This window comes from Brachyhypopomus gauderio, chromosome 1, assembly GCF_052324685.1.
Source record: "Brachyhypopomus gauderio isolate BG-103 chromosome 1, BGAUD_0.2, whole genome shotgun sequence".
In the NCBI taxonomy this organism is placed as follows: Eukaryota; Metazoa; Chordata; class Actinopteri; order Gymnotiformes; family Hypopomidae; genus Brachyhypopomus; species Brachyhypopomus gauderio.
Window position 1 is genome coordinate 2,388,182 of NC_135211.1, and position 24,734 is coordinate 2,412,915.

The 24,734-nt window shown below is 42.5% G+C and overlaps 1 protein-coding gene across 4 annotated transcripts in view; it reads left to right on the plus strand.

Moving 5' to 3' along the window:
* The window catches only part of slc67a1 (solute carrier family 67 member 1), a 42,560-nt gene extending 18,180 nt beyond the window's left edge, over positions 1 to 24,380 (plus strand). For all 4 annotated transcript variants that reach the window (XM_077007175.1, XM_077007089.1, XM_077007267.1 and 1 more), the window contains 6 exons: positions 208 to 314; positions 3,757 to 3,864; positions 15,239 to 15,339; positions 15,495 to 15,596; positions 23,944 to 24,064; positions 24,178 to 24,380. In XM_077007175.1, coding sequence (XP_076863290.1) covers positions 208 to 314; positions 3,757 to 3,864; positions 15,239 to 15,339; positions 15,495 to 15,596; positions 23,944 to 24,064; positions 24,178 to 24,368 — 730 coding nt within the window. In that variant the 3' untranslated portion in view covers positions 24,369 to 24,380. The remainder of the gene's footprint in view (positions 1 to 207; positions 315 to 3,756; positions 3,865 to 15,238; positions 15,340 to 15,494; positions 15,597 to 23,943; positions 24,065 to 24,177) is intronic.
* Positions 24,381 to 24,734: the final 354 nt, after the last annotated feature.

The following is a 24,734-nucleotide window of genomic DNA, read 5'->3' on the forward strand; positions in this document are numbered from 1 at the left end:
ATTTAATGTTCAAATTTTATGTCTATTTTATCTCAGTGTTCTTGTGAACAAGAAAACCATTATCTGTTAAAATCAAGATTATTCTCATGAGTTATTTAGGTGCTTTCAATTTATGCAATTTGAGTTTCACATCTCACCTACATGGACATACACTTATGTCTAGGTTAAAATGTGGATGGCTTGTGTGTTTGTGCATGTGGCTTTCAGGGAGAAGTCTGCAGCATGTGTGGGTGCTGGGGGCAGTTTGGTCAGTCTACTTCTGGTGCTGAAATTTATTCCTAAGCACACCAAACACAACACAACGGAGAGCAAAAGTAAGATGCATACATACACTTTATATATAATTGGGTCTTTGGCATTCTAGTGGTAGTACAGGCTTATTTTAAAGGTACTGAATTACTAACAGTAATATTTAAATACTGATGCAGAAAATGCTGATTTCATGCAGCAAATTTCAGATCTAGTTATATTATATATTTTATAATAAAGGTCTTTTTATTGAATGTTGTCAACTACAGAGAAAGCGAAAGGAAAAAAAGGAAGAAAGAGGAGAAATAAGCAGCTGGTCCTGGTTACATAGCATATCATATAGACTGCAACATCAATAATAAAAATAATAATGACAATAGTAACATAGTTGTAGCAATAGTGACATAGTTGTAGTGGCCACAAGATCTTATAATACAATGTTCATAGAGTCCATCTTTTCTACATATGTAAAAACGGGTTGCAAAACAATTTTTTTCTAAAGTCAAGTAATACAATAGATCTCTAACCCACAGTCCAAAGGTAGGAGGAGACTTGTCTTTCCTTTTGAGCAATACCAGACGCCTTGCCAACAGGGTTGCCAAGGCAATCGCATGTATTCTGCATAAGACACATGTATAGGTCCCCCGATATTCATATGCCTAAATCCTCCTCCCATTGATGTTTTAGCATATTTAAAGGTGCCAAATTATGGTGTACAACTTACTGGTAAAATTTTCAGATATTGGGGCATTTTCCAGAGTAACATTCAAAAGAGATATAGGTGGCAAGGTGGGAACATGGGAGTAGTGTGACATCACAGTGTCTTAGGTATACTGCCATTTTTCTGGAGCTGCTCGAATGATACAAAATTGTTATCTATATCTATATATATCTCTTACTATGCAGACCCCTTTCTCCACTCATTCTGTCCATTACTGAGGTGGAGAACACATTGTTTCTATCTATGTGGCCATGTATTGAAGGTTCTTTAAGTGAAAACGCATTCCTAAATTGTATCTAAATGTTTAAGGAATGTTTCACAACTGGATTGGATGTATATCTGGAAATTGCTCCAGCCATAGGAAGGTTTGAACAGAGCAAAGCATGTAATAATTGCATGACTGTTTTTCCAAGAGTGACCACTTAGGGTTATCATAATAATTTGGGAGATCACTCCAGTATAAAAGTGATCATATATTTGAAGCCCAAAAATAATACTGATGATTTGGCAATGACAAACCATCAAGTGAGCAGTGTCTTTATAGTATTTCCTTGCAAATTATTGCATTTTTTTATTCCATGTAAACTCAGCAATTAATTTATCAATATGCATAAAGAACGATTTGGTTACAAATGTCTGAATATTTTGGAACAAAAACAAACATTTGGGTGTTACATACATTTTGATGTTGTTTATTCTGCCCCCTAGAGACAGAGAGAGCTTAAAAGAAGGGGAAATTAGCGTCATAAAGATCCTTGCACTTATCTGTAACCCATTAAAATTTCTTGGTGTTTATTTTGAAGTGAAACTGGTTCAATGCGAATAACTGTGTTACCTGGTTTATGGGCATGCCCTTGGGAAAAAAAAAAAATTTTGTATGGGATAAAAAATTTTTTTTGTATGAATAGCTGAGGGTCTGAGGAAAGCTGGTGACATACTTACTAAGGAAATGTGTGCAATGAGAATGGAATTGAAAGAGATGCATGAGGAGAAAAGGAGGCTGCGGCATGAGGAAAAGAAAAAAGGGGGCGTGGTTTTCACGTGCCTTCTAGTTCCCACTGTGAGGATGAACAGCGAAGGCGTAGCATGTTTCCTGTCAACACAGCCTGCCCACAGCACCGCTGAGCAGGGAAACGGGATGTAGCTGATGTTGGGGCATGGACACCAGCTTCATCATCAAGGGGCTACTTCTCTCAAGAGAGTCCGACATATAAGGCCGACATAGACAGCTGTGAGGTGAGCAATAAGAACCCCACTTTATATGTCAGAGGAGTGATGGAAGGCACAGAAGTGTCAATGCTCATGGATTCAGAGGCTACCGTTTCACTTATTAGTGCAGATTTTCATCAAGTCAGATTTATTTATATAGCGCTTTTTACAACACACATTGTCACAAAGCAGCTTTACAATTGTATGCGTCCAGATCCCTAATGAGCAAGCCAAAGGCGACAGTGGCGAGGAAAAACTCCCTATGATGGTGGGGATTAGGAAGAAACCTCGGGAGGACCAAGACTCAAAAGGGAACCCATCATCCATTGGGCGGCCCGCTAACAGAAGTCCGTATTTGTAGTCCAAATGTAGTTCTATAGTTATATGTGGTTCTAGTTCCCAGGCCAAGTAGTCACAGTCCCTTCAGTGCAGATGGTGAGCCTCAGGTAGGAGTTGACATCAGTCCTCTTACAGCAATGGCACATCCAACCCCAGCATCGGCACATCCACTGGTTGGGTGCTTCATGTACCATCATACTTGCCGGACTTTGTTCATTATTAAATGTTACTTGGAGGGGGTGACCATTTATTAAATTAACAGAGTAGCTGTTCATTTCTCTTATTCCGATGTCTGTGTGTGTTCTGTTTTAATTAACTACAAGTTATTATGCAAACCTGGTAAACTCTGTTACAATAGTAATGCAACTTAGCCACTATGACATGAGGTCTGCCACCAGCTCGCCTAGCTTGGGGGCCACGGTGTGCTCTATCCACCATATTCTCCCTTTCCATGTGTAGGGCTTCTTTTAGCAACTTTGAAATGGCGACAGGGGAGCACGAGTCTGGGCCCTCTGACATTCAGTATATGAATATTTGATCTCCTCATTCATCATTCCATGTCAAGACATTTTCCATGGAGGCTGGATATTTCCAACTCAAGCTTGCGTACAGCTCCTTGCAAAGTGGCAACCTCATCTGAGTATGTGGAAAGGCCGTGCTCCAAGTCACCAATTGATTTTTTCATAGCTCCTATATCAGAACGAAGCACATCAATACTGCCAACCACTTGCTACTGCACTGCCCGTAGCTCAGATTTTACACTGTCAAATTTTTTGAGGAGAGCAGACTTTAACTTTGACCTCAGCAACACAACAATGTCCTATTTCAGAGACGATAGAATCTCCGCCTTAATTTCCGCTACCTCCGATATTTTCTCTGAGGGCATCGGTTGGATCCTGTCCATGTATGTGTAGTGGCATAGATTCTTGGCCACTTACTCAGGAAAAGCAATACAGGTTCCTGCTTGTATTTTACAAAACGTGCCAAAAAATTTGACTTAAACTGAAATATAGCAGTGGAGCTCCCAAGTTTCCAACTGACTCCATTGTGTGCTCATTGGTGCACTATTTTTTAAAAGTGAAAAACTCCAAATGAAAATCAGTCCTCATCTCTTCATCGTTATTCAAGTAGATTATATTGTATCTAATCTAAGAAATAAATCCTATGCCCATTCTGACTAGTAATTAAAATTGTGTGTGTGTGTGTGTGTGTGTGTGTGTGTGTGTGTGTGTGTGTAGAAGGTGGAGCTGGCTCTGTGTTTAACTTAAAGGAGATCATCAGGCTGATGAAGTTTCCAGGTGTTGCAAAGACTTTCACTGTAAAGATTGTTTCAGGACTGCCATCAGGTGAGTCACATATTCACGCTGACATACTTGCCTACGCATCTTGAGGTAATGGATAGAATTGTGCATTAAAATGCACAACATGGCAGTTCTGAATATTTCCATTAACACAGGGAATCATGTCTGCCAAGTCCAACGTCTGGTATGTCTACTGGTGTAACCACCCTTTTAGTAGCCATTTTGAACATTTTGAGCCAGACGATCATGTAACAGAATGTGATGTCAAACAGAAGGACCTCACGCTAAAGGATAGTCAGCATCTGCCGAGATTATAATGGCTACTAAAAACACTTCAAAAGTATTTTACGATGAATCAAATCAAAAAGATAACGATGAATCAAACAAAGTAAAGTGCAAGTTATGTCATCAACGGCTTTCATTTCGCATGACAACAACCAACATGGCATACCATTTAAAACGCGTAAGGCGAAAAAAAAACAGTTCAGCCGTTTGTCGTTTCGGTGTGTCGTCTCGTCGCGGTGCATCTCGGAAAGTAGGCCTACAAACATTTTTTGTTGTTGTTTGCTTTTTAAACCCCGTTACTTGAACCTTTACTTAGAATTTTTTTGCTGTTGTGTGGCAATTTTTTATATTTTCAGGCAGGCATATTTTATTTAAAATATTTTTGACATTTAGCACAGTGCCTGTCTGACTGTTCGATATGCACACTGCGCACTGACGGTTAATGTTCTCTAACATTTTATTTTTAAAAAAGTAAATAAATAAAAGCCAACCTACCATGTTTATTCATTTATCTGAGTGTTTTAGGTTTTTACTTTGTAGTGGAAAAAAGTCCTGAATGAGAACGGGATCCCGTTTAAGGTGCTCTAGATAAAAAAAACCCCGATCCGACTATTAGTCGACTAAAGGGTAAATCGGACGAATCAGATTCGACTATGAAAATCCTTAGTTGAATACACCTCGTGTTTACATAGTCATCCACAAAAATACATGCAAAATTGGGTTTCAATTTGAATTGTCCTGTGGAGTAACCAGGTTGAGAGGTATGAGACAGGTATGAGGTATGAGACAAATTTTAGCTATTTTTAGACAATATTTCTACTTTTGTAGTCTAAAAAGAATTATATTTTTAATTTCACATTTCTATAGGATAGTGCACATAAATGTAACGCAGCTCGCGCTGCGGAGCGAGAGGATGGACACAAGTGCTGAGAAGAGCGAGATTTATTCATGGGAATATCATTCTCATCGTCACTTAACCAGTCCGGGTTCAACACGGAAGGGCAGTCCGAAAAACAACGCAAAGACGGGCATGACAAAACAGAAACATGTAACAAGCAAAGACCGGGAAACAGACAACGGGCAATAGAACAATGAAACATCCAACATCCAAAACAACCGACGAGGGACAAGGGACACTCAGGGACTATATATACAGGACTTTAAACAGGGAACAGGTGAGGGCAATGACACGGGGGTGTGGTAACAAACGAGGAATCACGGAGACAAACGAGCGGGGCGGGATAAACAGGCACGGAACACCGACACAAGGGAATCCGGAGTGACAGCTAAGAGAGGGGCCACGGCCATACGTGACAATAAACAAGAATTATGTAGGTGGAAACCTGTGTATGCAAACAACAAACTTTCTCCTCTTCTAATAGATTCCTCTTACAAGTAAAGAAAGTGGCTCACCACAGAGCGTGTTAATGTGGATCCTGCTGCAAGGGCAAATTACCTTGTTAAGATAAGGCAAATATACACTACAGTAAGTGTATAAAATCTGTCACTTATCCATGTTGTGTAAACAAAAGCTTATAACCTGACTTTAAATTCATTGATTGGTTTTAGAAATGACTCATATGAAAGCCGAAACCCTCCCAAATGAGATTTAATCTACGAAAATAAATTTGCTTCACTACAAAAATATTGATCATTTAATGAACACAGAAAGGTCAGATTTTGGCAAGACAAAAGTTTTGTCGCCCACAGAAAGTAAGGTGAAAATCAAACAAATAATTCACTTCATATACAAATATATGCTTCATAACACTGGTAAATGACGTTTTGGTGCTATTAGAGCCACATTTAATATTTTGTGTGACTTCCACGAGCTTGAAGGACCGCATCCATGCAGTTCGACAATGATTCATACAATAGCAAAGAATGCAGTCTTACATGCCTCTCAGAGTTCATCAAAATTCTTTGGTTTTGGCTTCCTCTTTCATCCTACCCCAAACATGCTCAATGATGTTCATGTCTGGTGACTTATGTCAGGGACTGTACATACACCCTCACATACACATGCTAGTGTTTCATGAGAAAGTAAATTTAGTGATGTAGGTCTCCTAAAAGGGTAGTTTTATAGAGCGGTTTGAAGTCAAAATGGAAGACAAATTAAGGCCCTGGACATTAGAATAACAGTTTCAGTCATCTTCTGTACTTTAGCTATTGTTATGGTGGGACGAGGAAGGCACAACGAGTAGGCACGGTGACAGAAAACGCTTCGGATGCGAGTGAACGCTGGCGTGTTTGTCGCCGCTGCTCCCCCGGCTCCCCTTTTTATCTTTTTAAACAGCTGCTTGTAAAGTATTTTAAGGTCATAATATCACCTGCTATCATGTTGGGAGCTGTCTGGACTTGTTATATGTGCCTTGCTCTTTATATTACTCTACTCCTTGTTTATTGTCCAACGGCAGCGGAGCGGCTGTTTTACACCTCAGCTGAGCTCCATAGACTCCGTCTACATCTGCATGGACCTCCACCATCAGCTCTCTTTGACCACCCGGACATTCTCTATCTGCCCCGTCGGAAATACATACATCGAGGCTCGCGACGGATTTTCTGCCGTGCTGGGTCCAGCTCTATTAAGTCTACCTGGACTACTGTTCGCCGTCCACACAAAAACAAAGCGTACAGTTCAAATCATAGCGTTTTGATTCGCCCTACTCACCCAGCTAATGTATCTACCGCGGCTCCTCATCATGAAAAGACCATTAAATTTGGTCTTCTAAACATCCGCGCGCTTACGAATAAGGGGCAACTTATTCAGGATATCATATCTGACTGTAAGTTGGACTTTTTATGTTTAACTGAAACATGGCAACAGCCAAACGACTTTGCTCAACTCAATTATGCTACTCCTCCGGGATTTGTTTACATGGCGAAACCTCGTGATTCTGGCCGAGGATGAGGTCTAGCGATCATCTACCGCGAGAAGTGGAGAGTAGCGCCAGTAACTGTCCAAGTATACAACTCGTTTGAAGTTACTATTTGCCAGCTCTCTGGACCAACTCCCACTATTATCGCCACCCTGTGTCGACCCCCGAAGTATAATAAGGATTTCATTAACGAACTTGCTGATTTCCTGACACACCTGTCCACAGTTCCACCTAACATAATACTTGTGGGAGATTTTAATATCCATCTGGACGATGATAATAATCCTCTTAAAAAGGATTTTATATCTTGCTTGGATAGTTTTGGGCTACAACAATATATTGATTTCCCCACGCATGTTAAAGGACATACTCTAGATTTAATTTGTTGTTCAGGTGTTAGACCTGTTGACTGTAAAGCTGATTCCTTTCCTCTTTCTGATCATATGTTGCTATCATTTGTTGTCAATATCCCACTTTCTAAATCTAACCCTCCACGTAACATAACATCGTAAAATTAAGGATATTAATCTGAATCATTTATCTTGTTGTATCAAGTCTTCCCAGTATTGATCCATCTTCCACTTCAGATGAACTTCTTTCACATTACAATACATCCCTTCACAAGCTCCTAAATTATCTTGCTCCACTCAAAACCAGATCTGTTTCATTCTTTTTTTTTTTTTTTTTTTTTTTTTTTTTTTTTTTTTTTTGCCCACCTCCACCCCCCCATCTTTGGAGGACAACTTTGTTTTTATGTACAGATTTAAATGGCAATTATAACAATTCTGTATAATATATAGTGTAGTGATAACAATATATAGTGATAACAATATGCAAAGTGATAATTATTGGGGTTAGGTGGACCAAGAAAAGAGGGGGAGAGAAATAATAAAAAGGGAAAAGACAGAGGTAGGAGAAGAAAGGAGAAGAAAAAGAAAAGAAGAAAAGAAAGAAAAAAAAATTAATAATAATAAAATAATAATAATAATAATAATAATATTAATAAAATAAAACACGCAACCAGCTCAAATGACCACTGCAAAGAAGTACAGAAAGTAAACCAAATACATATAGTGCAGATGAGTGCGATGTATGGGTGTGTGTGAGTGTGTGTTTATGTGCAACCTAGAAGTGCAACATAGGATAGATGTATGGAATGTACTTACCAGCAAGGGTGGGTAGCTGCGACAGCATTCCCCCAGAGGCCAGAGGCGGGTGGAGAGAGACCCGGGAATCCCACCCGCCCACGGCCCCCCACAGAGCGGTGGAGTACCAGAGCCGCACTTCCCAGAAACCCTCACCCGCCCGCCCCCGCAGGCGGGAGAGAGAGAGACCCCGGACAGCGCCCCACCAGTCAAGGAGCGCAAGGAGCGCAGGATCTGTTTCATTCACTTGCACTGCACCCTGGTTTACTTCAACTCTTAGACAGTTAAAAGCAAAAGGTCGCCAACTTGAAAGACTTTATAGGAAAACTGGTCTCACCGTACATAGAGATGTATTTAAATCACATTCTTGATTATAAAGATTCCATTTCTACAATTAAATCCACATATTATTCCAATTTAATTAGTTCAAATGAGGGAAATTCCAAGGCCCTCTTTTCACTAGTCACTAGTTAAAAAACCCGGTTTAGATCCAAATGACCTTAATAATTTTCGGTTTATTTCAAATCTTCCATTTGTTTCCAAAATTCTTGAAAAAACAGTTGCAGCTAAACTCCATGCTCATTTGTCCGATAATGGTCTATATGAACAACTTCAATCTGGTTTCCGTCCACTTCATAGTACTGAAACGGCACTTCTTAAGATCACCAATGATCTCCTTCTTGCTGCTGATTCTGGTCTACTATCTATATTCTTCTGCTTGATCTAACTGCGGCCTTTGATACAATTTCACATGACATCCACCTCGACAGACTCTCTTCTTTAGGCATTGCAAATATACCTCTTCAATGGTTCTACTCTTATCTCTCTGGCTGCACTCAGTTTGTTCAGTTAAAATCATTTATATCTCACTCCGTTTTGGTTACCTCAGGTGTTCCTCAGGGCTCTGTCCTGGGACCCTTGTTATTTATTATTTATCTTCTTCCCCTGGGATATATTTTTCGTAAGCATGATATTCAGTTTCACTGCTACGCGGATGACACCCAGCTGTGCTTTTCAACCAAACCTAATGCTACACTCCCACCTTTATCTCTTACTGATTGTCTCCTTGAAATAAAACATTGGTTTACCCTCAACTTTCTTAAACTGAATTGCAATAAAACAGAATTTCTACTGATTGGCACTAAATCAACATTAAGTAAATGTCATAATCTCTGCATTTCGGTTGATAATTATTCCATATCTCCCTCTTCTCAGGTTAAGAGTCTGGGTGTCATCCTTGATAGCACTCTTTCTTTTGTTTCTCATGTTAATAATATCACTCGGTCAGCTTATTTCCATCTTCGAAATATAAATCGTCTTCGTCCTTCTCTTAATCATCATTCTACTGCTATCTTGGTTCATAGTCTGGTTACTTCTCGTTTAGATTACTGTAATTCTCTTTTGTTTGGTCTACCTCAGAAACCCCTTCATAAATTACAATTAGTACAAAATTCAGCTGCTCGTATCATTTCACAGACCCCTACAATGCATCATATTACTCCTGTTTTACAGCAGCTTCACTGGCTTCCCATTTCTCATCGCATTAATTATAAAATACTCCTTTTAACTTTCAAAGCTCTCCATAATCTTGCCCCTTTATATCTTTTAGCCCTCCTTCATATTGCTACACCAGTTCGCACCCTTAGATCTTGTTCTTCTATCTATCTCACTATTCCACCTGTCCGTCTTGCCACTATGGGGAACAGAGCATTTAGTTGTGCTGCTCCACGCCTTTGGAACTCACTTCCAGCTAATCTTCGCAACACAGATTCATTATCACATTTTAAAATCAAACTTAAAACTCACTTGTTTAAAGTTGCCTATGACCTGTAAATTTTACTTGCACTGTTTCTTTTTTGTACTTATTTTTATTGTGTATTTTTAATTTGTTTGTTAAATTATGTAAGGTGACTTTGAGTGCCAAGAAAGGCGCCATTAAATAAAATTTTTTATTATTATTATTATTATTCTTTAATGACGAAAGTGAAAGTGCTGCACTAATAGCGCGAGCACTTGAACATGTAACACTCACACTGACACAAGCTTTAGACAAAGACGAGCACAAGACACTGCGCGAACGCACATTAAATAGGTGTTTAACTCATACCCTCGTGATCTCGAGACAAGGCACAGGTGCGACAACGAACACGCTCACAAACAACCCGCACCCACGGAACTACTAATATGGACATAACAGCACGCAGACAACGTAGCGGCACGCCCACAGGGAAGGGTCCGGAGCTGTGACCGTGACAGAACCCTCCACCAGGGGCTCACTACTCCCGGAGCGTCCCGCGCAGCTGGAAAAGCCCCGAACCTACACCGACGGGCAGGTCCGGAGCCGCCGGGATCATGAGCCTCCGAGAGCCGTCTCCCCCGATGTTGGGAATCGCCGCGAACAGCTCTAGAACACCCACCCTGGGAAGAGAGGGGAACACACATTGAACACGGGCATGCTTATAGACACACACACACAGGTACATGGACAACAAGAGGCAAAAAAAAAAGAGATTGGGAATACACAACGGGACTAACACACACACAGGAACTGGCAGCCAGGAGATCGCTCTCCCCGCTTGCATGAGCGCAACCAGCGACGCGAACCCTCCCAGGACTGCAGGCGGAACCGGGGGCAAAGTCGCCCCGGTCCTCGGGACTGATCCTCCCGCGCGCGCAGCACTGCTTGGCGCTCCAGGCGAACGCGCGCTCGCTGGCTTTGTTCTGGGCGCGTCTGGCTTCTTCCTGGGCGCTGGCGGAGGGTCTGCCTGACGCCGCTCACTGGCCAGGGTACCAGGCGCCTCGGGGGGCACCCCGAAACACAATCTCGGGCTACGCGTCTCTTGTGCTCTCCGGGGCAGCACCTCCTCACCCCCTGACATCTCCATCTCCTCCTCCGAGACTCCTGGGCTCTGGGACATCGCCTCTTCGGAGGGGATGTAGGGCGAGCAGTCCATCCTGCTTACCCCAGAGCCAGAACGCGCCTCTTTCTCCGCTCTCTCCCTCTTCTCGGACCGCACAGAGGGGGGAGAGCTAGCCGCTTCCTCGCCCTCGCTGTAGGACTGGGCGAGGGGCGCGCACAGGGACGGCAGAGGGCTGATGTCAGGCTCCTCTGCAGGCTCCTCTGCGCAATACTCGGTCATATCCGAGCAGACGGATGGCGGAGGACTGATGTCTGGATCTCCTCCTTAATACTCGGTTGGTGCCGAGTAAACGGATGACGGAGGACTGGTGTCTGGATCCTCTTCTCCGTAATACTCGGTTGGTGCCGAGTAAACGGATGGCGGAGGACTGGTGTCTGGATGCTCTTCTCCGTAATACTCGGTTGGTGCCGAGTACACGGATGGCGGAGGACTGACATCTGGATCTCCCTCTCTGTAATACTCGGTTGGTACCGAGTAAACGGACGGAGAAGGACTGATGTTCTCAGTTGCGAGGGGAGCGGAGTGATCGGACGGAGCGGAGCTGGCTTCTCTCTCCGTCTCTTCCTCTGAGTCTTCGGAAGGGGAAGGACTCCCCTCCTCTTCGTACTCCCCACTCCCAAACTCGACCTCGGGGGGGGCGAATGCCCACGCAGCTGAGCTCACGAAAAACGGCCCTTCCTCGTCCAGGTCTGCCGGGGGGAAGGTCCCCTCCACTATCTAAGCTCCTCGGGCAGGTGCAGGGACGGACGAAGGGCGGCGCTTGCCCTTCTTCTTCCGAGGAGCTTATCCCGGCATCTTGTCGGCTCGTCTTTATGTTACGGTGGGACGAGGAAGGCACAACGAGTAGGCACGGTGACAGAAAACGCTTCTTTAATGACGAAAGTGAAAGTGCAGCACTAATAGCGCGAGCACTTGAACATGTAACACTCACACTGACACAAGCTTTAGACAAAGACGAGCACAAGACACTGCGCGAACGCACATTAAATAGGTGTTTAACTCATACCCTCGTGATCTCGAGACAAGGCACAGGTGCGACAACGAACACGCTCACAAACAACCCACACCCACGGAACTACTAATATGGACATAACAGCACACAGACAACGTAGCGGCACGCCCACAGGGAAGGGTCCGGAGCTGTGACCGTGACAGCTATCAAAGAGAAAGAGACAGGGAAATATCACAAACATCCAGTCACAGATCTATCCAGGGAAACACAGGTGCAGATGAGGAAAGCGTGGAAGCAGTATCCGAGAGAAGAGAAGATCCTCCACTCAGGCATCCTCCACTCATGTGAGGGTAGTGCAGAAAAGTACCAGCAAACATGGAGCAGTGCTGAAGAAAATGGAGGAGGTTCATAAAAATAAAGAATGTGAGTGAAAGATTGAAGGCAAAAAAACTGCAAAGGAAAGATGATGAACTCAAAGCAAAGAAAAGAATGAAAGTGCATGTGAGAAACAAAAAGAGACAAAAATAAAATTGCAGAGGAGAAAAAGATTGTCATCTTTCTCACTGAAATATGGATGTTTGGAATGTTCAAAACATCTCGTATGCACAGTGTCTGTACTGTACAATTTGAATTGTTTTTCTTCTGTCTGCTAGGTATCATCTTACATTTGATTGTTTTTAATGTAATATGATGAATAAGGTGTATGAATTGTTCTTGCTGTACTATAATCAGATCAATGTTTCTTCAAGTATTGTTTTATATAGTGCTAAAAAAATCTATTAGATTTTGATCACATTTATTAAATCACCTAACTTCATAACATTTTATTCAACTTTAATGATCAATTGCTTGTCGTTTGCTTGTCATCAGTTGGTGTAACTAATTAAATGTCAATTGGCGTAACCAATGTTTCTATTGGTGAAAATCTAATATTGCACAAAAACTTACCATGAATATAATTTCAGCACTGTGCTACACTGTAAAAATTAAATTTAAAATTATTTTAAACCAACTGACCCAATATTGGAGAGAAAACATTAATGTCCATGACATATTGACTTGCTCAGTACACCAAAAACCCATATTATCATAGTTTAGAAATAATTTTTTAGAAATATTTTAAATATAATTTGAAATGATATTTCATAATAAATCATTTATTTTCATCAGTTCACTTACATAACTTCTAGAAGGCTGAAATATTTAATACTTATTTCATGCTTTTGTGGTTACACCATTTGACAATTTAATGTGACTGTGATTCTTTAGTTGCTTAAAAATGTTATGTTACAATGTTATATAAGATGCTATGCCACCAACAGAAATGCAAACTATACATCTAAATAAACATCAAGAATGTTGTTTTAACATGATTAAAGCATATTTGTGATTTGGAGGTCACACCAACCCTTATTTGTCATTGATCCGAAATCATTTTTACACTTGAATTTCATTCACACACAATTGAATTTCCATTAACAAATAAAAATAAGTGTAGTATTAACTAATCAAATGTGGGATGAACGCTGGTGAGAACAGATGTTGGGGTTGGGATAGACATGGTGTAAGGGAGAAGACCCTGACACAATAGTAGGATACTTATGCAGAGGAAGCTTACTGCATAAAGGCCAGCAACTGTACACACTACAGGGTAAGGGTAGTAAACATGATAGGCAGCAGAACCAATGGGTGAGACGAATATCCAATAAACACAAAGGGCATGGAGAGAGAGCAAGAGAAAACAACATACAGACAAGAATTGGATATTCACAGCCACCTTATGTAGTGGATTTATGGGTTTGTATGATTAGCAGCCAGTAGGATGTTCAGAGCTCAGGAGAAGGGACCTCTGTGTCTGTTTCCTCATTGACACCCAGTAGTCCAGCCCCTATGGTGGGACTCCATTAGGTATACAAAGATAGACTTTTTAATAGTATGTCTCCAATAAGAAGAAAAAGTTATTTTCTGGTTGATGATTTTGTATGCTAAAATGTATACTTGGGTTACATCTTTCATTGTAGATGGATGCTACTTTCTCTGAAGCTATTCTATGTTCATGTAGAATGATTTAGCTCTTGCTAAGCTACATTTAAAAAGCTATTATTTAACCAAACTATTAGAGATTCACATAGCACATGCTGAAAGATCTCCTTGTATTTTCAACTGTGCCATCTCTGTGCAGCAAATCACTTCTTGACCTGTAAAATCCATATTGGCATGCCCAGCAAAAGTGCTGTTCACAGTCCCACTCACACTGTTAATGTGTACTTAGTACATAGACAATCTCCCTGTGTTTAGGGTTATATCAACTAGTGTGTTTGTCTCTTTCTCTCCTCAATTTTGTCTAAAAAAAAAATGTCTGACAAGCAGTCATTAAAAAAGAGAGCAAATACATTTAGCTTTTCACCTACAGTGACACTTATCCCTAAAGAATTCATTTTAGCAGATTGTCAGCAAAGGTGGAATAATATTACAAAGCTTTGTCCTGTGTTGGTCACCCAAAGTGCAACACAAAACCATTTGTGATGGAGGTCACAGCCAACTCGTTATCCAGAATGAAGCCAGAAGAACCCTCTAATGTAAAGTCTATATGACTGGAGCCTGTAAGGATTAAACATGTAGTCTGACACTTATGCTGGTAGATCTTTGTTGTTCAAATTTCAAAAGATTATTTTAAATATTTGGTGACTTCCACCCTAGACATTCAGGCATTAGAAGACCCGACTTTACAAAATGGTGACCCTGTCCCAACATGCAAATAGTATAATTTATAGCCAACACCGCATAACTTGCAGCCAACCCAGTCTAACCTACGACCAACGCAATAAAAGCATTAGCGTAACGTCTTCATATTCTCTATAATTGTGTCATATAGCAAAAGGACCCATTGGTCTTACTATTTTGTTTTAATCATTAATGACCTTATTGTCATTATTCCATTTTTTGCTCCTCTTCCTGCTTGAATGTCCAGTGTCCATTGTAAAAATTGTAAAATGTTAAGACAGGTCAGGTGATTTTTCTCATTACTGTTTTTTCTCATTAGTGTTTTTTTCTCTGTGTGAATAAATTCCTCCAGTTTGTTCCACAAAAAAAAAAATTAGGCTAAAGGTCAGGGTTGCGTGCACTGCAAATATACTGGCATGCAGGCAATACTGGCAATTAGTGTTATTCACTAATTTGCATGTTTATTTTTTTATATCAATCAATGCATCTAAAAATCTAAATTGTTTTTTGCAGGTATTTTTCAGGTCATGTTCTCCATTATTGCTATGAACTTTTTCCAACTACAACCAAAGGAAAATGGCTACCTGATGGCTTACTTCGGTTTAATGCAAATGGTACCTGCACAAGTACAAATTCAAATAAATACGCACTTAAGCAGGTTTTCGAGAGTATCTTCATACCTTATTTAGTCATAAAATTGATGTTACTGATGTCTGCTCTTGTTATGACTCTAACAGTGTGTGTGTATGCATGTGTGTGCTTCTCTTAGGTGATTCAGGGTGCTGTTATTGGGAGACTGACGGCCAGATTTTCGGAGAACTCTTTGCTCCATGTGTCAGTAGGTCTGAGCAGCATGGTGGGGCTTGCTCAGGTACACACTAAACCTTATAAGTTATGTAGCATGTTATAGATTTGGTGTCAAATTGTTTTGAACTCTGTGGAGGAACAAGACAGAAGGAGTAAACAAATGTCGACGTGCTGGTAATAGACATGCAAATGCTAACTCGCGTATTCAACTTGGGGTAGTCAGGCCTGTCCGAGGTCACAACGGGGTAGCAGAGTCCAAGAAGTACCAGAGGGCTAGGCAGGAGATGAGGTCTAGGGAGTAAGCAAAAGTCGGTGCACAGGAAATCAAACAGGGGATTGAAACGCTCGGTATGCAAAATGGGTTAGCAATACTTCACAACCAGGAAGTGAAATAAAAGTGTATATGAACAGCTGGGGAGAGGGTGTGGTTATGAGCAGCAGGTGGATCTGGTTAGGAGGATATTAGGTGTTATTACTCCCAGTACCCCCCTCAATGGAGCGTCTCTTGACGCTCCACGACGGTAAGGTGGTCGACCACGGTGTCTGGGGGCTGGAAAGTGTGGGTGAGCAGCATGAAGGTCTGCTATAAGAGAGGGGCAGAGAATGTCTCTGGCTGGTATCCAGGCTCGTTCCTCTGGACCAAAACCCTCCCAGTCGACTAGATACTGGAGACTACCACGCCGGCGCCGGGATTTGAGCAGTTCTCTGATGATGTACGCCGGTCACCCATCAATGTCTAGAGGCTCCGGAGGACTGGTAGGCACGAAGGGGATGGACATGGGATTGAAATGAACAGGCTTCAGGAGAGAGACGTGAAAGTTGGTATTAATGCAATATTTCTGAGGTAATAGGAGCTTATAAGTGACTCATTGACTCGTTTGAGTATTTTAAACGGTCCGATGTATCTAGGACTAAGTTTCCAACTGGGTAAGCGTAGGTTGAAGTTTTGGGTGGAGAGCCACACTCTTTGGCCCGGGTGGTAGATCAGCGCTGGGAGATGACGGCGGTCAGCAATCATGTGGCGTGTATGTAATGCGCGATGTAGCTGTACATGAGCTAACTCTCGTCTAGAGCAGGGACGTCCGAAGGAGTCTTTTCCCACGGGAAGAAGTAGTAGTGGTTAGTATCCATAGACGCACTGAAAGGGAGTGAGTTTAGTGGAAGAATAAATAATGGAATTTTGGGTGTATTCTGCCCATGGGAGGTATTTGTGTCAGTCATTCTGAGACACACAGTACTGATGTAGAAACCTACCCAGCTCCTGGTTATAATGTTCTACTTCACCGTTAGACTGGGGGTGATATCCTGAGGTCGAACTGGCTGTTACTTCTAGTAGCTTGCAGAACTGACTCCATACGCGGGAGGTGAACTGCAATCCACGATCGGACACTATGTCTTCAGGCAGGCCGTAGACATGAAACACAGTGGAGTATGTCGGATGCCGTTTCCATGACTGTGGGTAGCTTGGGGCGAGGAATCAGATGACACATCTTGGAGAATCTATCCACCATGACCAGAATAATGGTGTTACCTCCCGAAACTGGAAGATCCGTAAAGAAGTCGGCCACGAGATGGGACCACGGTCGACGAGGAACAGGTAGTGGGAGGAGCTTACCAGTAGGCAGGGTGCGAGGAGTGCATGACTGTGCACAGACGATGCATGCTAGTACGTAAACGCTGATGTTGTCCTCCCATGACGGCCACCAGTAACGTTGAGCAGGTGTTTAGTTCGGGTAATACCTGGATGTCCTGTACCGGCCATGTCATGGGCGAGCTGTTGAATACGCCCCCTTAATGATACGGGGATGTATTGTTTCCCTTCTGGGCAGTCCTCAGGACCCGGTTCAGTATGCAGCACCTCTTCCAAGTCCCATTGAATAAGAGCGAGGAAACAGGAATCTTCTAAAATGCGTTCTAGGGTTCTGCTACTTGGTGCCTTTTCGTGGATCCGGGATCATGCTTAACACACAGAAAAATGGAAGCTGGAGAAGAATAGAGCCCACCTGGCTTGACGTGGGTTTTGTCGTCTGGTGGACTTCAAATATTCGAGGTTCTTGTAATCAGTGTACACTATAAAAGGTTGCTCAGAACCCTCTAACCAATGACGCCATTGCTTCAGGGGGAGTTTCATGGCGAGGAGTTCTCGGTCTCTCACATCATAGTTGACCTCTGCTGGCTTCAACTTTCTGGAGAACTAATTTACTTCTCTGCTAACACGCCGAAACCTCTGATGAACCGATGGCAGAAGTTTGGGAATCCTAAGAAACATTGTAATTCTTTCATTGAACGGGGGCACCGGCCAGTTCGTCACAGCTTCCACCTTGTTCTCATCCATGGCTATCTTGCAGCCCAGATAACAGCCCAGGAAGGAGATTGTGGGGACATGGAACTCGCACTTCTCAGCCTTTATGTACAGATTGTTTTCTTGCTAGATGTGATCTGTAACTGAGGGAGAGTAAATCAGGATATCATCAGTGTAAACAAAGATGAACTGATCTTTCATATGGTGGAAGATCTCGTCCATAAATGCCTGAAACACAGAGGGACTATTTGACAACCTGTACGGCATTACCAGGTACTCATAATGACCTCTGGCTGTGACGAATGCAGTCTTCCACTAATCGCCTTCATGTATACGTATCAGGTTATAAGCACTTCACAGGTTTACCTTTGTGAATATGTTCGCCCCCATTGGCACTCCTGTGAAGCAGAAATGAAGGGAAGAGGGTAAACATACTTGGAGGTAACAGTATTCAGGGCACGATAATCAATGCAGGGACGCAATCCTCCTCCTTTCTTTTCCATGAAGAAGAAGCCTGCAGCCACCGGTGAAGTCGATGGATGGATAAACACCTTTTGAAGGGCTTCGCTTATGTAAGACTCCATGGCTGCGTCCTCGGGGTGAGAGAGTGGGTAAGGCTTGGATCTCTTAGGCAGGGTAGTTCCAGGAAAGAGGTCTCTCTCTCTTTCTCTCTCAGACAGAAATTGTACTTCTGTCCAAAACATTCTGTTTCTCTGGAAACATTGTGTACTTTACTACAAGTGCTACCTAAGTACACTGCAGTTATTTACCTTGAATGTTCTTCAGATTTACACACACACACACACACACACACACACACACACACACACACACACATGCTCTGAGCGTAAACTGCTGTATTTACTCCCTATTGCTGTTGAACTGTTACAATTAGTAACTTCTAGCTTCACATAGTTCACCGTGAATCTAACTATTAGCATGTATTATCTCTTCTCTCATTTTGTTTGCTGGGGTGTGTGGCTGTATTTTCTGTCTCGTCATATAGTGCTTATAATTGCTGTGAGTGTGTCCATGCCTACCATGCCTGAAGACTCAATGACTGGGGCCCCCCGAACTCCAAACCTTCACATGTAGAATATTAACTGAAGGCTTGATTAAATAAAGGCTTGAGGTTTAGGTTTAAGAATTGTAACTGTCAGAATCTCTGATTGGAGCTGGAAGGCTATTCCATAACTGAGGGACTTGAAAGGAGAAAGCTCTTCCTCCTGTTGTAGTCGTACTAATTTTTGGAACTAAGAGAAATCCTGCAGGTGATATGGGTTATAGCAGTGGTTCCCAAACTTTTTCTGCCGTGCCCCCCTTTAGTAGATAAGAATATTTTTGTGCCCCCCTTACACACCCCCCCCCCCCCCCCCCCCCCATAATGACTAGGGATGCACCGATTCACGTTTTTCACTTCCGATACTGATTCAGATATCTGAGGCTTCGTATCGGCCGATACTGATCCGATACCCAGTGGCGGACTTAGCAATTTGGGGGCTCAAGGCGAAATTAGGTAGGGGGCCCATCAACATTAATATGCGAGAAATAAGTCAGCTAATCAGGGGGCCCCTACAGTGGGCTGCAGTGGGAGGGGCCCAAGGCAGTTGCCTAGCCATGCCTCTATGCAAAGACCGCCTCTGCCGATACCGATCTGATAGAGTAAAACTGCTGAATTGACTTAAAACTGAATTACAAGTTTATTGAAAACTCTGCACCAGTAAAGCACACTTAAACACACATAAAACATGTAAAAACAACACAACTTGCATTTGTTCAGTCAGTGCAATTATGAATATAACATTGGATGTAAAATAAATAATACCAAAAAACCTGAAACTTACAAAAACAATAGGTTCACAACTTTGGTCAAACATGAAAAAAATAAACTGCAAGAAACCTTTTAAATAGTTCAAGAATTATAAATATAATTTAAAATAAATAAGGAGATGAAATAAGAGAAACAGCAATACATATGCGGCTAGTTTGCAAGCGCAGACATCACGCAGAGCACAAAGCATGTAACGGCCAGAAATATGTGTACTGTCTCTTTAAGGGAGCGAGTTGAGCGCGTGTATGGAATATTGTTTTTTTAGCTTTCTGCCGTAGACCGAGTCAGACCACTGCTCTTTATTTTATTTCTGTAAGTAACGCATTAAATGAGCTTTGGACAACTCACCAGTTCATGTATGAACAGTGAAGTATTGCTGGAGCCCAGGTTTATTTTGGTCAACCAGCAAATAAACGGACTAAGTGGAATACCACCAGTGCGAATATTAAGGTTGAACTAACTCCGAAAAGCAAGCAATACAAGCATAGAATTAGTGAATAGATCTGTTTTTATGGATCGGTCACATTGTCCCCGATACCCGATCTAGAATTTTTTCAGATATTAATATCGGAATTGGTGCATCCCTAATATTGACACATGTGCACGTTTTACTTTCAAGCTCCGCGCCCCACCTAGGGGGCGCGCCCCCCACTTTGGGAACCACTTGGTTATAGTATGCAATAAGTTCACTCAGAGATTGTGGAGCCTTAACGCCTTATAGGAAAACAGAAGAATTTTTAAATCAATTCAATATTTAACCGGAAGCAAGTGTAATGCAGAGAGAGTAGGACTAATATGATAAAAGTTTTTTAGCCCTAGTTAGGACTCTAGCTGAAGCATTCTGTACAAGTTGGAGTTTCTTTAGGAACTGTTTAGGGCATACAATTAGAAGACCATTACAGTAGTCCAATCTTGACGAGACAAAAGCATGGACCAGCATCAGCTAACGAAAGTAAATGTCTCAGCTTGGCGGAAAAAGTGAGCCTTAGTAACATTGCATATATGTGTGTTAAATTAAGGATCCAAATCAATAGAGGCACCTAAGCTTTTTGCGGTAGATTTAGGTGTTACTGAAAAGCCATCTAGGATAAGAGGAATATCAGTCCAATTGCTTCTAGCAGCTTTTGGTCCAAGAAGCAACACCTCAGTCTTATCGGAATTTAGAAGAAGAAAATTAGACGCCATCCTTTTTTAATTTCTTGGATGGAGTTCTCAATTTTGCGAGTAGTATTGATGATATATACAACTGAGCATCATCTGCGTAGCAATGGAAGCTAATACCATGTCTACAAATGATTGTGCCCAGCAGTAGCATATACAATGAGAATAATATGGGGCCCAATAAAGATCCTTGAGGGACACCATATTTTACCTTTGTACGTTCTGAACATTTGTTATTTACAAGTACAAATTTCTAACAATCTGTCAGGTAGGATCTGAACCACGAGAGTGCTTGACCTCTTATGCCAATGAGTGTCTCCAGCCTATTTAGTAGAATGTTGTGATTAATGGTGTCAAAAACAGCACTAAGGTCTAACAGTATAAGAAAAGAAACGTCCTTTATCAGAGGATATTAAGAGATCATTTACTACTTTAGTCAACGCAGTTTCAGTGCTGTGGTGGGGTCGAAATCCAGACTGAAAAAACTAGGACATGTTCTGTCTGTAAGAAAGAAAAGTGTTGGCTGCTGAGCTGTCCACCCTGGTAAGGCAGGCTTAGCCCAATTTCACAGATGATGTTCAGAAGGAACTAGCACTGGAGGCCTTTTTGAATGACTATCGCACAAGAGTTTGCAGCATCACATTCAGCTGGTTGCTGTCGTAGATGCCGAACAGGCGGCACTCGTACTGGGCATGCAATGACCAACGCTGTGCTACCAAGCCGAGGTGACAAGCAGTGAGGGGAGTGAAACAACATGTCAGGTGCGTAATACATGGACAGCCACAAACTCTATCAGATGCTGGTCATAAGGCAAGCGAGTGCCATGAACCATTAGGTGGAGGGTCTTTAGAGCTTGGTACCATCAAGACAGAGCTGCCAACCTGCGGCTTCATCCTAAAAAGTCAACAGCGGGAAGTCCAATTGGACCGCTAGATTGCTGCACTGCAGGAATACCAGTTCACTTTCCAGCATGGTGCTGGCCGGTTGCACAGTAATGCTGAACGCACTCTCTCTTCTTCCTTGCCTAGAGGAAAACTGCTAACATTGCAACCGCTTGGAGGTGAGAGCCGGGCAGAGATGAGCCTAGGGTACATTGCGAAAAGGACGAGTTGCAGCTCGCCCAGGCTGCTGACCCTGTACTCAGCCAGGTGCTCCAATGGCAGGGACAGGGCCGGAAACCAGAGTGGTCTGAAGTGACACCCTATGGGCTGACCATAAAAGCATACTGGTATATATGGGACAGCTTAGCAGAACACAATGGGCTGCTGCTGTTCTGGCGCTGGGATGCAGCAGTCCCTGGGAAATCAGTGTGTCAAATATTGGTCCCCCGTATCCTGCGCACAAGGGTCTTATGGCCCAGTTGGAGAGGGTCACTTTAATAGGTTTAATAGGACGTTCGCCAACCAACTAGCCATCAACGAAAGTGGGACCGCCATCTGCCTCTGGTGCTGTGGACATGTCTAGCAGCAGTGCAAGAGTCCATGGGTTTCACACCATCCCAGATGATGATGGGACGTGAACTGCAGACGCCAACCAACCTGATCTTCAGGTTGCCGGCAGGAGAATGTCAGAGGCACAGTATGTCACAGAACTTGTATGGACACACTGCTGCAGATCGCCCGCCAGACCCAAGGGGGAGCCAGTCTTCGACAGAGCTGGGCGTATGACATGTGGTGCCAGGATGAGCCACTTAGCCCAGGTGCTTCTGGCTGTTCAACTTACGACAGAAGAATGGGCACTGCCCCAAGCTCCAGAACATGTGGGAAGGACCATGCTGGGTGCTGGAGCGCCTGTGTGAGGTGGTGTACTGGGTACAAACAACGCAACGGACTGTGGTGGTCCACCGGGACTGCCTGGTCCTTTACCAGCCCAAGAAGACTGTAGAGACTGAGGGCAAAGTGAGTAGTAGGAAGCGGGGCACAATCATGTACTGGTGCGAGCTCCATTGTTGACCTTTAAGGGGGAGTTATGTGGCAAACCTCGTCGTTGACTCTCAGTATCTGCAGTTCAGCGTGTGTGTGAGAGAGGAGGAGGGGCAGCGGGGCATGGCATCTTTCTCCCGTCATGCACTGCTGACTATGCTCTGAGCGTACACTGCTTTATTTACTCCCCATTGCTGTTTAACTGTTACACTTAGTAACTTCTATCGTAGTTCACCGTGAATCTGACTACTAGTGTGTATAATCTCTTCTCTCATTTTGTTTGCTTGGGGGTATGGCTGGGGGGTATGTCATGTCATCTTGTACTTATAAGTGCTGTGAGTATGCCACAAGATAAATAAAGAGCATTTGAGTCTGAGACATGCTGATTTTGTAAGTCCTTCATTGTGCACACCACAATATGTGTGTGTGTGTGTGTGTGTGTGTGTGTGTGTGTGTGTGTGTGTGTGTGTATACACTCACTAGCCACTTTATTAAGTACACCTTGGTAGTACCAAGTTGGACCCCCTTTTACCTTCAGAACTGCCTTAATTCTTTGTGGCAGATTCAACAAGGTACTGGAAACAATCCTCAGAGAGTCTGGTCCATATTGACATGATAGCATCACACAGTTGCTGCAGATTTGTCAGCTGCACATCCATGATGCAAATCTCCCGTTCCACCACATCCCAAAGGTGTTCTATTGGATTGAGATCTGGTGACTGTGGAGGCCATCCGCCTCAAGGTTCGATGTGTTGTGTAACCATCTATTTTGCTTTAACATAGTATAAGCATGTGTTATTTCATTAGTTTGGTACCTTTACTGTTTTTCTAAAATGTTGAAAATTTTAAAAATGAATACACTAGGTATGTCCAAACTTTTGACTGGTAGTGTAACTAAGTCTGTAACATCATCAAAGTCATATTGTTCATCAGATGGTAAAATAAACCAATAGATGCCCTGTGTGGTGTCATATGGAGCTACTAAGGCCATGTGATAATCACAGGCTGTTTAATGCAGTTTTGTTAGTCTGGGCAAAATTAGTGTTTCACATAATTATGACCAGATAAAAATAAATGACTTTTTAAGTGACTGTTGTTTTTACTCGTGCTACTAATGCTAACTCATAGTAATAATAATAAATACTATAATATTCCTAATTGATTACTAATATTATTCTGAACTTTACCTTCCCAGGCCTTAACCACCAGTGTCTTCCAGTTCTGTCTTGTTGCCGTGCCTATGATGTTTTCTCTCAGCATCTTCAATGTCATCACAGACAGTATGCTAACAAAGAGTGTCCCAGCATCTGACACAGGTAACACATTCTTACAAATATGCTAACTTTACAAAAACAGTCATTTTCTACATATTGGCACCGTGTGTGTCTGTGCTGGTCATACTGGTGATTTTGTGTCTTTGTGTATGTAGGCACCATGCTGGGTTTGTGTGCATCTGTGCAGTCTCTCATGCGCACAATCGGGCCAACCATTGGTGGTTTCCTCTATGAGACGTATGGTGTGCCATCGTTTGGATACACTCAGTTCAGCGTCAATATCGTTGTGTTTACTCTGCTACTTATATCGCACACCAAGAGAAGCCCCCGTCAACACAATAAATGAACAATGCTTGTTTTTTGTTTGTGTGTTCAGACTCCTTTTACACAATGTGTTAAAAATAGTCTACTCATTAATGAATATTTACACAAAAAAAACACTTTACATTACTTTCATATTACACAGTGACATTACCTCTGTCATATTACACAGTGACATTACCTCTGCCATATTACACAGTGACATTACCTCTGTCATATTACACAGTGACATTACCTCTGTCATATTACACAGTGACATTACCTCTGCCATATTACACAGTGACATTACCTCTGCCATTTAAAGCCTTCCAGGTTGTGGCATCCAGTGCTGAGTATTCAACTTACCTGCACCCAAGATGTGTATCTTCCTCTCCAGTGTGGGGAAAAATAG